Below are 16,072 nucleotides of genomic sequence, written 5' to 3' on the forward strand. Positions count from 1 at the left end.
CTCATCATGAGGACAACATGGGAGAAAGGGTAATGTTAGTTTTGAACCTGGTGTCTTGACTGTAGTGATCTGCATACCAGTAATAGTTGGTATTGGTCAGGCCAGGATACAATAGCAGTCCTCTTCTTGACAGAAAGTGTTGTCACTTCTATGGTTTATACATACAAATTGTATGTGTTAAACCACTGTTACGTATATAGGTTTGCTCTCCATTCACTGAATTATCGAGAGGAACTAAATAACTGCATGAATACAACCAGTGTGCATTAATGAAAGATGCTGAAAGCACTCTACTGTATAATGCGTACAAATGTTTGTTAACACAAAAGGAGGTGGCCATGTTTATACTGTCAAGTATAAATTTCCTTTTCAAGTGAATTTTTTTCTGAGATGAGCAATAGTAGAAATAGGATTTCTATATTAAATATGAGTGTCCAGTTATGCATTTGGCATGTATAAATTGTAGATCTGATATGGTATTGAATGTATAATAAATGTAAATAAAGGCAAGGTTTGACAAGTGACTTTATCTTTTTTGCCAATAATTAGCGATGGTTTTAATACAGATTAAATTTCTCAGGTCTGTTGAACACAGGCACATTGTATGCCCTCTCTAAGTTTCTAGGGCTTCCAGTAATTCTTTGAAGAATGAAGCTAGCTGTGACTTGTCACCAGTGCACTGTGTTGACTTGAAGCAGATAAAGATCTGTGTTAATGTAAAAAACAAAGTTTGAGTCCCACAAATTAGCCTTATGAATTTCCTTCCTGACACTGTTAGCTCATAAAAAAGCTGAACAGCACAAGTAGTGAGGCAGTCCACAATTCCTGTTTCATTCCTAGTTTTGAAAAGATACTATTGTTTGTATAATATGTTCAAAGGGGCACATAGTTCATTATATACGGTTAGTCAGCCATGTGCATTTTTACATTTCTGCCTGTAGGTAGGCTGAACACCTGGTGACATGGCAGCGTATTTAAAACACTGCTTAGAAAATCCACAGTAACAACACAGATAATAGCACTTTCAAAACGGTTGATTTAATACACAAAATAAGTGTCCCTTTTAACAAAACTTTCATTATTGCCTTCATATGAAGGTAATAGTACAGACAGAAATACGATCTATTTACTGTTCCTGGTGGGGATGGCCAGTGGGTGGTGAAAGTTGCAGCGTACTATGATACTCTGTCCTATATCGTTTCCCAGAGGTAGTTTTCCTATATTTAAACTTCTACTTTCTTCTGAGAAAGCAGAAAGCTTTTATCAGCCAGGTGTTGAATAGAGGCTTTGATATTTAAAGCAAAGTGTTCAGTGCTCTTAGAAATGTTAATGTGGAAAAAAATACAGGTACTACATATCTAGCTTCAAGACAGAAAATGTTAAACAAGACAAGAACAATATACAAAGGCAGAGTGAATATTTTGGGATGTTAATTCTAACTCCAGAGGGAAGAAACTGGAATTCTGGAGCGGACAGTGGAGCTATATCGTCTGATGCAAGGATGACTCAGCCCGCGCTCAGATCATCTCCAGGTCTTGCCGTGCTTATTTACATTGAAGTTCAATTGCTATTTTAAGTCTGTGCATTTAGTGGAGAAGGTGGTGAGAAACAAGCAGAGGGAGAGGAATAAAAGCAAAAGGAGGGAGGGTAGATTTTAAAATGCAACAACACCACAAATACCTGGACCAATCCCTCCTGCTCTCCACGCTGCTCTCTGTGGAGGAGCTTGTAATCCAGTGTTTGCTATATCAAAGGGGTTCTTCTACGAGCACAAATTAATAATTTATTCATAGGCTCGAGCCAGTTAGCCTGCATCGATTCACTTATGCTGCATTTCTTTTCATTCATAAGCCTTTGCCAGTCCCGATCTCTCGGATAGTGACTCGCTGTGGCGCTCGGGCGTGGGAGGAAGCAGCAAACGTGCCTTTATGCCCAAGGACGTGCTATATATGACTCAATTAAACGTGCGAGCCTGACCTAAACCCGGGGCTCGCTCCGGGAACCCGCTGCTCCCGCTCATGGGCGATGCTGCCTCGGTGGGGATCGCTCCTCTCCTCCGCCCGCCTGCCTGCGCCCTCCCCGGCGCGGCTCGGCGGCCGGGGTGCTGCTGGGCGCGCTCGGCGCAACGGGCTGAGCTCCGTCCGCCGCCGCTCCGGGCTGTGTGACCGCCGCTCCGGGCTGTGTGACCGCCGCTCGTCGTGCAGCGGTGCCCTGCCCGAATTGGCCGGGCTGCCGGTGGGTGTGCGCGGCCCCCCGCCCCCGCCGAGCCCTCCCTAGCTCAGCCCCCGGCGATGTGCAGCGCTCTCTTCTCGCCTCCCTGGAAGGGCTCAACTACACTTTCAGCTCCTCCAGACTTTCTCTGCTTTTGCCATACAGAGGCACCCTCCCTCCGGTCCAGCTCCTCCCGTGCCTGCCTCTCCGTCTCCGCGCTATCCCGTTAAAAGGCTGCTGCTCCCGCTCCACTGAACCAGTGCGTTGGCTGACTTGATGCGGGATGAAGGCTGGAGGTTACCGGCGGGGGAAAGGAGAACTCTAGGCAGCTTTCCATTTGCAAAGTGAGCAGTAATTGCAAGAAGACAGCCTCCCCAGTTGGAATCGATAGTCTGCTTTCTTGCTGCTGAGGGCACTTTGGAGCAGCAGTAGGTCAGTGAAGTAACTCCAGCACACTGCTGACTGCGGAGTTGTAAAGAACTACGTGCAAGTGGCTGCAGTAGTGCTGGAAAACGCTTTGCTGTTACCAGGGACGCAATAGTTGAAGTCATTAGAGCTTTGCTTCTGGTCCTCTCCTTCCATTACAGAGAGAAGGGTCATTCTTAGGAGGGATGAGGATGGAGCTGTGATTTCTTGCAGTGTTGTTCTAGTGGAGGCGGTAAGGGTGGGGAAAGAGGCTTTAGAAGCAAAACCCCACTGCTGCTGAATTCAGCTTTACTTGAATTTCCCGAAATCCTGCCAGGCACAGAGGCACAATGCCAGAGTATCTGAACCTTCTTCGGTCTTTTTGGGGTTTTTTTTTTATCTTCTGGACAGCTTTTAACACAGCCTTAGTGGATGTGGTTGGATCGGAGCAGCAGATCCCCTTGTCTGTGTAAGTGCTTTCATGCTATTGCTCTCAGGACTATGTTCAAGGATGACAACTTGACTCTGCTCAAGTTCTTATCTTTTTGTATTGCAGCTATTTGACTGTTCAAGGCACCTTTGCTCCTCTGTCAGCTGTGTTTAAAGTTGTAGTCTCTAACTCACTCAGCACTACTTCTAATTTTATTGTAGGAGCATGTGTTGGTGGGGTATGTGGCTGCACAGTCTTAACTTAAGTGCTTGTGTTTACTGAAGTTGATGCTGTTATGTTAACTCCTTCTCATGTGAGAATTTATCATTCAGAACTGTTCTGCCATTTTATCTTCCTCTTTCATTTCAATGGGTATGTGTTATATTGTGCCAAAGCATGCTCCTGTACAAGTTTATTCTTTAAATTTAAACGGTGCAGGTTGGGTAGTTTCATATCAGAGGCCTTACCTTAGTACAATCTAGTTTGTGCTTATACTTGAACAGCTTCACTAATCTTTTGCTGTGCTTACGTTCCTTAGTAAGCTCTTTAATGCAAAATTGCTAGGAGACTTCTGAGTGCAGCTGAAGCTGTTACAGTCTGTGTTGCTTGCTATGACATATGTATTACATTTCTTCCTGTTTCATTTTTTTTTTCTTCACAGTGTAAAGCTCTGGGCCTCAGCATTTGGTGGGGAGATCAAATCTATTGCAGCCAAGTACTCAGGTTCCCAGCTCCTGCAGAAGGTAAGGATGTTTTTAGTTGTAATAAGGAAGGTTTTAACAGAGAAAATGGAGGCAGATTTAATTTTTTAAATGAATAGGAAAGCAGTGCTGTACATGTTTTGGTCCAAGATCTATTTTTGTATTGCATACTAGTCCCTGATGACTCTATGCATTGTACTGCACTATCTGGAGAGCCCTTGATTAAACTGTTATTTTTCTTTTTGAATGATTTTTTTGTTATCATTAGAAAGTGAACTCCAATACTTCTATTTCTTGAAGTCTAAGCTTCAGCCTAGATTGCGGGTATTTAACCTGGTTGCTGCATTGTGATGATGATGTCTCTGTGTCGAAACAGCTGCTTCTTATGAGAAATGTTAACTTCATTCAAGGAGCAGAATTAGTGCATGTTGTATTATTTTCACCCTGTGCTGTATGTACGCATTTCACTGTATCAGGAGAAGGCGGCTGCACTGCTGTTTGTCATCTCTGCAGTTTTTACAATCCCATTATTCCCCCAATCATCTCAACCCAGTGCTGGGATGTATTACATCATTACAGATAAGAGGAATGAATGTGGTTATCTTCTTGCTCAGCTGCACAGCTGGGTAATAAGCTAGTGAAGTATTGCAAAAACTTGAGAAATTGGTATAAGTCTACATAATTGGGGCAGAGGGTAATGGGAAAGCGGATTTGAGTTTTAGGTATATATCAAGGACTGTGTCTACCCTAATTTAAATATGCGACCTATAGTAAAGTTCTGTATTGTAAACAATTTATTTTTACAGCAGCTGCTGAAAAAAATATAGTGAGACACTAAGAGGAATATGTTAAATGTTTTAAGACTGTGATTTTGCGGCATTTGATATGTGATCCTCAAAATACAATATGGAAACGGAAAAACATTGAGACATTCACTGACTACAGAGACACTCATTCAACCCATATGTTAAATTTCTGCTGTTTTTTAGATGTGATCTTTAGTTCCAAGTAAAATGTTCATAATCAGACCAAAAAAAAAAGGAAATTATTCCTTTAGCTTGTAGCGCTTATTTTGAAAGGTTTGTATATGTGTGAAAGTAGGTAATGGACAATACATGTAGCAGTTCAAATAAAAATCTTATGCTATCCATGTAAAATGAAAGCAACTGACTTAATGATTACTAAAGGCATATGAGTTCCTTAGCAGTATCTGTCTTTTCAGTGTTGTATACCCAGGACTGCAGAACATGAACTTCACTAAGCTAAAATACAGAGCTATTAAGAACAAAAATCTTTGAGGTCTCTACTACCTTTCAAGGCCATTAAATGGCTTCAATTCAATATATTGGGCAAACTTTTATTTTAATCTGAAAATATGGACATTCAGTATTTATTATACTTCTAGCTCCCATTCTTTAAAGTCTGTGTAGTGTTATATGATCGCATTTTTGTATAAACTCCTTAAATTTATAAAGCAGATGGACCTTTAAGTTTTGATTAGTGTCTAATCAAATATTATTAAAAGGCTTTAATTTTTTTATTGGGCCATAACAAACAGGTACCTTTATTTAACTTTGGAACTGTTCCATGCACAGCCATTTTCGCACTAAAATGGCTTTAATAATTAAATCTACCAAATACAGATGGTCCAACATTTACTAGAAAACTATGGAATATACTGTGTTTTGCAATCGTGCTAAAATCCACAAGGAATCAGTATGAGATCCTTAATCGTTCTTTTCCTCGTAGTAGATACTGCTGTCAGATCCTTTCTGTAATGTATTTTTTTCCCTCTGAAGTAGCAAGATTTCCTATTATTGGTTGTTACAATTGTAGGTAATTGGAAGCTATTCATTTTACCTTTTCATCAACATCCTTCCTATTTCACTAACAAATCTGTGCTCCTGGTTTTGAAGGTGGACAGTGTATGTTCATTCCAAGCTATTTTGGTTTTGTTACTTGCTTTTGTTGTGATATTTCATTATAGGATGAAAGAGGAAAGACAAAACACAGATTTGACAGGTATTGAGAGCATTTTTATTCCTTTGTCACATCCCCTATTCTTTTTTCCTTTTTTCCCTTCTGGTTACAGTAGTTTTGGGAAACCTGTGGTGCTTTATATTTAAAATTCCAAGTGTCTCTGTCCTCTTAAGCTTGCTATTTCTTGCTGTTGATTGTAGCAAATGAGCCTGGATGACAGATGACTTTAACATGTATCTTTTTGTATTATAAAGTATATTTCTTCTGTAAGCTTGTATGAATAAAAACATACCAAACTTCAAGATTTGCAAGTATTTTCAACATGCAAAGTCGGTGGCAGAAGTTGTCATAATAATTAAGGAATTGATAGCACAGTAGGGCTTTAAATGCAAACGCCTTTCCCCCGCCTCCCTCCCCACTAGCCAGGCATCAAGAATCCATCTGGTATTTACTGTGAGCTCTGGGTGATCAGAGTCAATGTCTCTCTAAAGTCAAGATTCCACTTTTAGAAGCAGTATGACTTCTAATATTACTGGAGGAATCCGCATTTTCTGATTATGAATTAAGCATCATTAAACAAATGAAGATATAAAATGTGTGTATAATTATCTATCTGGGCAGTATAGATTTCTCAATTACCAACTGCTTTGTATTGCCATTTAGTTTAATAAAGGCTTGGTAAATGAAAAATTAATGTAAAGGTTACTTGATTCATTTTGTTAGCATATATAGCAAGCACTACTTTCAAAGGAATGCGTTTGAAATCAAGGCAGGATTGACACTGTACTGCCCAAATGTTTTACGCATTAAGAGTCATTTGACCCAGACTAAAATTTCATTGAGCAATGAAGTTATGTGAGATACTTGGTAAAGCAAAATTTTGCCAGGTTCTAGCTGTGAATATTGATTTAGTTATTACAATTCTTAAGTCTTGCTGTACTGTGAACATCGAACAAGTAACTAGCATTGATGTCCTCTTGAGTTTCAAAAAGATCTGTAAGAATATTTTTGTCACTTTTTGAAACTACTTAAAAAACCCCCAAAACAGTTTGCCTGCCTTAACTGAATGTTTTTTATTTTATTGCATTATGGTAATCTTATTCAGGTATGTTGTTATGCCTCCTAAGAGTATAAAGGATATATGGTTTTTCCCAAAATTGACTTTAGATGAAATACAGACACTGTAAATAGCTCAGAAAATTAATACTAATATTTCAGTAGATAATTTCAGAAATGATTATGAGCTTTTAAGCAAAATTAGCACTTAAAGTAGCATTTTAATGCTCTACTACTTGCTTTCAAAGTGAAGGAAGACAATTCAGCGTTCAAAAAACCATACAGAAGAAAATAGGGCAATATTATTCCTAAGTTATCTGATTTATGGAGGTTTTACAGTTGTCACATAGATTTGGCAGCATACAAGAAGCTACTTGGTGTTGTAGAGACATGCATACTCTTCTAGTTAGAAAATACTGCTGGGGCCTAAGAATTGATTCAAATTTTAATTGTGTCTTAGGTGCTTATAATGGGAGCAAAAAATTCAGGTGATGTGCCTTCTGTTAATGTTAAAAACAATTGTTGTTACACAGTAAAGCTTTTCTAATATCAATGAGGTGTCTGATTCTTTAAAAATGCAGTGCGGTCTATGCTTTCTCAGATTTCTTTTGGAGATACTACTTTTTTTTCATATTCTGAGCTTTGATAATTCTTGATTTGGTTCCGAATAGTTGATATTATTTTATTGCTAATGTAGGAACAGCTTCTAACTGAAAAGAAACTTTTATTTATCAGTTATGCCATAAAGGTTTCTTACTGAAGACAAGCTTGTTTAAGGTTGTCTCAGATTTTTCTTATGTAAGTCATCTCACGGAGTCTTCCCTGTTATGTAAGCACTGACTGCCATGGTCTCCAGCAGCCTCTAGTCTGCATCTGCCTACTCCTTTCAACAAACTCTTCATAGTGTTAGGAGTTCTCAAATCATTGTGTTTTCTCAAAGCAGGTCTTTCAATCAGTATAGCATTCCTGTTTTTAAAGGTTCAGAATCATGTGTTGTCTTACCGACTAAATTTGGTGTTGTTTCTTACAACTATGGAAATGTCAGTGCAAAACTAATATAACAGGGTGATTTAGATCAATTAGCATTCAGCTGGTGTATCTGATTCATGCAGTACATCTATCTTTAGTTTTAAATCGTATAACAACTTAAATTCTTAGAGAAGTTTAGTTCGATCATCTTGACATTAATTGCTTTTCTTTTATTCAGCCTTATGTTGGTTTTGGTTTTTGTAGGCTGTTTCTTCTTTGCTCGAGACACCGCAACTACTGTTCTGAAGGAAGGGGTTAGTAACACTGAGATGTGCAGTTGAAGGTATAGATGTGGATTGGCGGCTTGGTTATCAAATTAAACTTTTGCCAGCTGAGAAATTTTAAAACTGCAGAAATAATACTGATTTTTTTTCCTTTCAAAAATAGGAGAAAAATTATCAAAAAACCTGTAGACACCTGACTGATTTTAAAAAAAAAAAAACAACCCCAACACCACCACCCCCTGCAAAATCCCCAAATCAACAGCACCCCCCCCCCCCCAAAAAAAAAAAACCCAAACAAAAAACCCCCCAAAACCCAAACCAACAAACAAAAAAAACCAAAACAAAACCCGAACACTCCCAAAAAACCCAAATTCAAAAAAACGCCAGCCAGGTAAATGGTATAGAGCTTACCAAAAGCTCTATTCAGAGTTAATTTATTATGATTCAAACTCCTGAAGCCTGGATTATGTAAAATGTATCTCCTAGCACTGAATTAAAATCAAACATTAGCAAATAAAAGAAATATGCATCTGAGAATCTTAATCACTTTAATTCTGATAATTAATGTAAATGATGTTTTGGAACTTGCAGAGCTTGAACCTCCATCCCCTTTAATTCTTAGAAATCTTTGGGCTACATAAATCACAAGGTTATTCTCCATGCCAAACTAGTTATGGAGCATTTCAGTGTGTTTGAAGTATTTAATGTTACTATCTGCAGACATAAAGGTAAATTCTTTAGGATAGATATTTTATTTTTTCTTTGTTCAAGAAAAATATTCAAACACATTCATATGCTACTAATGTATTAGGTGGAAAACCTGGTGGGTCCAATACTAATTTTCAGGTAGCATATTGATCTGTAGAGGAAAATATCACAGTGCTATCAAACTTCCAATAGTGTGGTCTCTCTTTCTCAATATCAGAGAATAATTTTTCCTTTCTTGTAACGAAGTTCTGCCTTCTCTGGAGGTATCGGAAAAATTTTCTTTGCCTTCAGTGAAGTTAGAACTGCATCTTGAATGATATATGCTCTTACTCTCCTCTCCTGTTTGAATGTTATGGCAGGAGTAATAATTTCTTGGTGTTGGTAATGTTTTTAAAATGTAGTCTAAATCAGCCTGAATATCAATCATTATGTTTTATATTTCTCTTTAACTAAAAGGAAAGCCCTGTTTTAAGCCACAGCGAATTCATGCTCTTCTGCCATCTGCACTCTATATTTTGCAGTATTTTCTGTGTCTTGCTGGGTTTTGCAAGCACAGCATGATCCTCTTACTTGTATTATTGAAAGTAAATATGTTCTATTGTTAATATGTAATAGAAATATGAGATGGCTTCAGTAAGTTTATGATACATGCATTACACTTTCAATAATGTCTTTTAATATGGAAATTATTGAGTGGACAATCCAACTGGAAAACTTCAGATCTTAAGAGGAAATGAATGCTAATTCCCTTGCTTAATGCATTTATGGTTGGTTGTTTTCACATTCTGTATTGGAAAATGCTTACATTTCAAGGTTAAAAGAGCCAGTCTCCATGAAAATTATCTTGACAGTGAAGGTATGTAGAGCCATGAATAGATGCCGCATTGTAGTGGTGATTCGCTTTTAAGCAACTGCTAATCAATACTCTACATTTTCAAATGTCATTGCTGTTCTGTAGGGTACAATTTTTTGTTGCTGATAATAAGTGGTTACACATTGTACAACACATTATATATTGATAGGATAGACTGTATTTTAGGTTGCTGTGGAAAGCTTCAACGAAAGGTCTTCATGCAATACTTTGATTAATATGTTATTCTCGTGAAGTTCCATTTTGCTTTTTCTATGTATAATGTTTTTGCAAAATTGCATGGATGTTTTTGTGAGCCTATTTAGCATCTGTCCAGTTAACTTATAAAGCTTAAGTACTTTTTTTAGAGTGAATGAGAAAATCATTGCAAGATTTGTATTTAAAAAGGAAGTCTGTGCAAAACTGCCTTTTTTTTTTTTTATCATAGTTGGAGTGAAGTTGGGAAGGGTCTTGCAAGTCTTTCCAGAGGTGATGAATTCCAGGGACAGGTACTCTCTGAAAATATCCTGCCCTCAGATCTCCTAGGATTTTGCAGATGGAGTTATCCATCTTATAGTTGATGAATACCACGCTTTTTCTGAGGATGATGATGTAAGATGTGAGGAGATTGTGACTGGTCAAGAGAGACAGACTTGTTCACATAGGAGTGTTCAGATGTTGCAACCAGCGTATCAAATTTAATCTAGGAATAAAATAGTATACAGTAGAATACAGAGCACAGGAATTAAGCTGTCATAAATCCCTTCTGCATAAGAGAGTTGGCTTCATGCAGGCCTTAGCAGTAGCTAGAGCATCCTGGATCGCTTTAACGAGCTAGACTTGAGTTGACAGTAGATAGAAGTCAAGTTTAGAAGAAAATAATTTGTTTAGCTCAACAAAGGTAAAATAAGGCTGTTTCATCAATGGTGCTCTTTGAATGGAGAAACATATTTGAATTTATGGTGAAGTTAGTGTTAGGTGCATAACTGTATGTTTGAAATGATCTGGATTCAAATCTTGGACGAGCCTATTGGTGGGGTGTGTATGTTTTAAATATATCTTCAAAATAGGAAAGCCTAAGCAACACCCAGTGCCAGACAATTTTCAGGAAGGAGATGGTGGTTGAGGAGGCGAAGATGATTGCTGTAGTGGAAGACGGAAATACTTAATATGCTTTGCTGGATGCTTTGTATAGGAATATGACTTTCATTTCATGCACATGAGGTTCAGATTTATTTCCTGGAAGATCCTAACACGAGAAAAATGCATTTTTTTCTGGAAAACTCTTTCAAAACCCTATGAGAAAGCATATTACCTTAGCAAGAGTTTTGGAGGCAGAGATGGATGGAATTGTTGCTTCTGCTCCTAGACTAATTTATGTAAGTAGACATTTATAATCTTGTATAGATGCCTTCATGGAGACTGAACTAGCTTCCTATTATACTTGAGGTTTCCTGTTTGCTAGGAGCACAGATTAGTTTTCTCTTGTGTTGCTTTTCATACCGATTCCTTTTGCACTTATTACAAGCACGGGTTATTCTCGCTCTTCTCTCTATTGACTCTTCCTCCCTGCCCCGTCAACTCAACCCATCATATCCCATTATAGATTTGTCAAGATGCTGATTTAAAGAAGTCATCAGCAGAGGAGGTCACAGATTCCAGGTGTTCTTGCAGCTTCTGTTATTTGTGGCTATTGTGAATATGCTGGGGGGTGAGGAATGTTTTACCCTCGAAGATTCATCTGAACTGGCCCATTTTACCTGCTCCCCATTTCTGCTGTATTTTCTGGTAAAATGGCTGATGTGGTTATCTTTAGTCTCTGTAGAGAGACGAGAATTGACTGGGAACCTCATGCATGATAAAGTATATGTCAAATCCATATTTATGAGACTAGTAGTGTTCTAAACTGTAGAAACCCTTAGAGGTAGGATTCTTGTATCATATAGACAGAGGGAGACAACCAGTCCTGAATTCCAAAAATCCTTTCAATGTCTGATGCAGACAGGTATGCTATGTGAAAGAGACAATAACCTTCAAATAAGCTAGAAAACTGGAGGTGGGGGGGAACCCAAACTTAAAAAAAAAAAAAATGTGTATTTCCTTTTGGACTGAGGAAGAAAGTGTGGAGAAATGTAAATGGGGCGGGGAATGGGAAGAGAGAAAGAACAACTAGGTCTATTTCACTAGACAGTGATTTAGTGCCACAGGCCAAGATGTGCCTGGGCAAACTAGTAAAAATTTGAAAGGAAATATGGCCACAGTCTTCACATGCAGAAAACCAGTAAGAATAATAAATGTGTTCTCTATATCCATAGTAGATGAACAAGAAGTGGTCTCTAAACACAAGAACTAGTTTTTCCTACTATAAAAAACTTCTTTTGTTTGACTAAGAGAATACACTGGAATAGTGTGGAACTCTTGCAGGGTTGCTTTTTGGAACAGGTTACCTGCCATTATGTAGATCTTGTTGAACTGCCTTACGTTAGGAAAACGAGCTTACATAAGCCTTTCCTTTTGGAGTCTTTTGTTTATTCCAGACTATAAGCAATGAAGGTAATTGTATTTCTTCTTTGATGTCTATATCTATGCACTGTTCAGCTTTGTGCCTTTATCTCCTTAAGACACAGCTGGGCAGTCCTTTAACTTTCGGAGCAGAAACAGGTTATAAAACACTGTCGCTATTGCTGTACAGGTTGGCCAGGTTGGCTGAACACTTGCTTCCCCCTGCCCCCCTCTACTTTATAAGCATACATTCAAATGGTCTTATTGAAATATATGGGGTTTTACTATGGAAGGATAAATATATTAAGTATAACAGATTAAACTTGTGAGCAGTCTTCATTTATTTACCTTGAAGTCCAGCAAGCACATGGTAAGACTTCAGCAGTGTTAGCTTTTCAAGCTGTCCCAACATGTTCTTATGTCAGGTGTAATTATGAAGTACGTAGGTAACAGAGCTTCACTAGGGCTTGTAAGACAGTGTGATGTACTAATGAGAGAGAAGGAAATGGTTGATTAGATGTAAACTCCTGGTTTATTCCTTATGTACCTGCCACATGTTCTAGTTCTTTACTTTCAGCAATTGTCAGTGTTTAGTAAAGTTTGTTCTTAACTCTTCTTACTCTTGAAGAGTTCTTCCTAAGCACTACTTATGCTGAATTTTTGCTTTTTTTGGTAGAGCCTGTTTGGTTGGTTTGATAGAGTCATCAAGGCATGCAGGTTCTGGCAATGACTCTTAATCAGAGAAGTGTTTGACAAGTGGTTGTTTCTAGCCATGTGTTCTGTCTGTTGAGGTTCCTGAAAGAACTGTTAAGAGTTAAACCAATACATTTCATTAAGGTGACCAAAACGATTTCTAAAATATTAGAAGACATTCTCTTTGTCAGAGCACTTGCTCCTACTCATATGTTTTGCTTTTGCCTTCCTTAATTTGACATGTTGTTTTATTCTTGTCTTTGTGTCTCTCTCCTTGTCCTCTTTCTGAACCACCTTATTTATCTTATTTGAATCTTTCTGTTTTAAAATGGGCAGATGTTCTAGAGATAAATGTATTCTTCTGAGACTGTTGCCAAATGCTTTGCATAAATCAGTTTGCAGTACAGGAGGCACTTAAAAAGATGGCTATTACTATTTATCCTTCAAACTAGATTATGAGATCTTAGAGCACCCAAATTAAGGAAGTAAAAGATACAAGAAAAAGTTGTTCTTAGGTCCATTAACAAAACAAATTGTATGGTGATCTAATCTAGTTTATAAGATTGGGGATATAATGTGAGAAGTATGTGTGTATAATCCATTCAGCGTATTGGGGCTTAACGTGTGGATCCTGTTGATCGTTTCATTAGTTAGCTTGCTTATATGTATGACTGACAGTAGTTTCCTTTATTGAAGCTTTGCTCTTAGTTTTTAGGAAAGGGTGGAAATTACTTTTGAGCTTCTAATAGCCTCATGAAATGTTTTTCTTTGATGTACTCAAAAGGTGGAGTTGACAGACTTCCCTGAATTTTGTGTAGTTGGCAGATTATATATTATGTTAACACTGTTCCTCTATAATGTGCACATTGAGTAGATCTTCTCTGATTAATGTTCTTCTGAATACAGTGATACTGAATTTAAAAATTCTAATTGTACTTTTATAACTGAGACTTTTGTGTTTGGCACTAATGACTCAGCAAAACTGGTTCTGGGAAAAAAACCTCATCTTCCCCCTTTGTACAACTGTCTCACTCTCTTCCACTATGGAGCTCTGTTTTTAATAATTTCTGGAATCATAGAATAATTTGTTCTGGAAGAGGATTTACAAGGTCTTCTAACTCCCTGCTCAAAGCGAGGTCAGTGCTGAAATGAGAGCAGATTTCTTGGGGCTTTGTTGAGTCTCATCTTTGGAACCTTCAAGGACAGAGGTGCCACAACCTCTTTTGTTCCAATGCTTGACTCTACTTGGGATGAAAAGTTACTTAAGCTGGAACCTCCCATTTCAATTTATGACTGCTCTGTCACTTCTACTGTGCACCTCCATAAATAGCCTTGGTTCATCTTCTGCATAACCTCCTTGTAGGTATTGAAGGCCCTTAAACTGAACTCTCTGCTGTTTAATATTCAGGTGGGCTTTTTTCCACAGATACTCCTGTTCTCCCAATAGGAGTATATATCTGTTCTCATAATTATGAAGTCTCAAGTCTAATTTCCACTAAGTTGATTGCACAAATTGGAGAAATTTTTTTTTAATCTGTTGTGGTAACACAGAAATTTTGTTTCTAACCTAGGGCTAAACCAAACCCTTTAGCTCCCTGTAGCTTCACTAGCCATTTTCTTTTACTATCTTTATCAGCCGCAGTATCTTAAGCGAACTTAGTGTTGTACAGAAATAATTTGTTGGCTGGTAGGACATTTTACGTCTTATCATCTGTTTTTACTTTAAATTATTCTACAGTAGCTGGCAAGGAGCTTCACTGTGCTTTTATACACAAGCAAGAACATGCTTTCCTAAAAAGCAGTAGTCAAAATTATGCAGTCATAGTATGTCTAGCCTGTTAGATAAAAGTACTGTGAAAATGCTATTTGGAAGGCATTATGAAAACTTCGGTCAGGGCCACCGCATATAGTGTTCCTATTGTTCCTCTAGGTCATATTTTAATGTTTGGCTATTCAATATACTCCCAAGATTTTGTGTCAAGCTATCTAAGTTGCTAATTTTCAAGACACAAAAAAGGTTCTACATACTATGGGTATTAAAATTTGATGTGTTGGGAACACATCATTGGTCACAAAATTAGATAATTATCTTCTAAAGTGACAAAGCTTCAAAGATGAAAAGCAAGAATATTCAAACTTCAGCTTTACCTTGAAGCTAAATGACTATCATTTTCTGACAGCTATGCAAAATGTATGACTGCCGAGCTGTTTGTACATGATGCTATCGTATTACATTAATAGAAATTTTCACTGATAATGAAAACTGGTAGGAGGCTAAGAGTAAAGCTTTATGTTATGACTTGCAGCCATTGACTATCTGCATCCAACAGATTTATTACCCCCTACACACATCATGCCTTTTACAATATCTTCTGCCATTTCTTCAACAAAGTACAACAAGAAAGATGATGATATAGATGGCATGGTACAAAAAAAAAATCTGAGTACACACTTCAGACTTCCACCTATCATTACCAGCTGCAACGCAATTTCACAGTAAAAGTAGAGATGAGTTCTGACACCCCCTTGGAATTTTCCATGAAAACCATTGAGGGGGAGGAGCAGGGAGAATATGAAAGAAAACTGGAGGATTTCTGTTGGCCAACTCAGGCTTTAATTTTCCTATTAAAATCAATGCAGCACACTGAGATTCAGATATATCTAGCTTCTTATCCTAGGTCTGTGATAACTTTCTTGATGGTCTGATTAGGCCACATAATCTTGGTGGCCAAAATTCAGTGAAGCCCTTAAGCGTGATATTAATTTAACCTGTAACTTCATACGTACAAATCCAGTGCATTTGGTGGTAGTAGGATTTAATCCAGAAGCCTCAAATTAAAACCACAAGCAGGATTTCTGCCCCCCCAACTTTTTTTTTTGCCTAACTTTTTCATGTAAAATGGGCCTTTTTCCTTATATTTCTAAACTGTGAAATTGTTTGGATTAGGAGCAATGCTTTTTGTAGAGTGTTTAGCATATGGAGAGGATCAGGTGGTGAAGAACAGCTCTAGCATATGGATATGGAAGCAAAGCAAAGTACATGGAATGGATCAGCTCTGAGAGCTAGAAAGCATTAATTTTAACACACTTTTTAAATAAAACTTCTTTCACTGCTGAAAAGATAAATGGTTTCCTGTAACAGTCCTGAATAACTACAAAATTGATAGAAACCCTCTTATTTCTGCTGTTGATATTTGGTATCTGTAGTTGGCAATAAATCTCCATATGGCATTGTGCTGGCAAGTGAAATTGAACCTTTCTTGTCAGAGAATTAATTCTTCCT

At 37.8% G+C, this 16,072-nt stretch overlaps 1 protein-coding gene across 1 annotated transcript in view; it reads left to right on the plus strand.

Moving 5' to 3' along the window:
* Positions 1–2,966: 2,966 nt before the first annotated feature.
* Positions 2,967–16,072, plus strand: part of CACNA2D3 (calcium voltage-gated channel auxiliary subunit alpha2delta 3) — a 463,311-nt gene continuing 450,205 nt past the window's right edge. Inside the window, exons 1-2 of the mRNA XM_059823195.1 lie at positions 2,967–3,085; positions 3,708–3,789. Coding sequence (XP_059679178.1) covers positions 2,967–3,085; positions 3,708–3,789 — 201 coding nt within the window. The remainder of the gene's footprint in view (positions 3,086–3,707; positions 3,790–16,072) is intronic.

Source organism: Gavia stellata, chromosome 12, assembly GCF_030936135.1.
Source record: "Gavia stellata isolate bGavSte3 chromosome 12, bGavSte3.hap2, whole genome shotgun sequence".
NCBI classification, from domain to species: domain Eukaryota; kingdom Metazoa; phylum Chordata; class Aves; order Gaviiformes; family Gaviidae; genus Gavia; species Gavia stellata.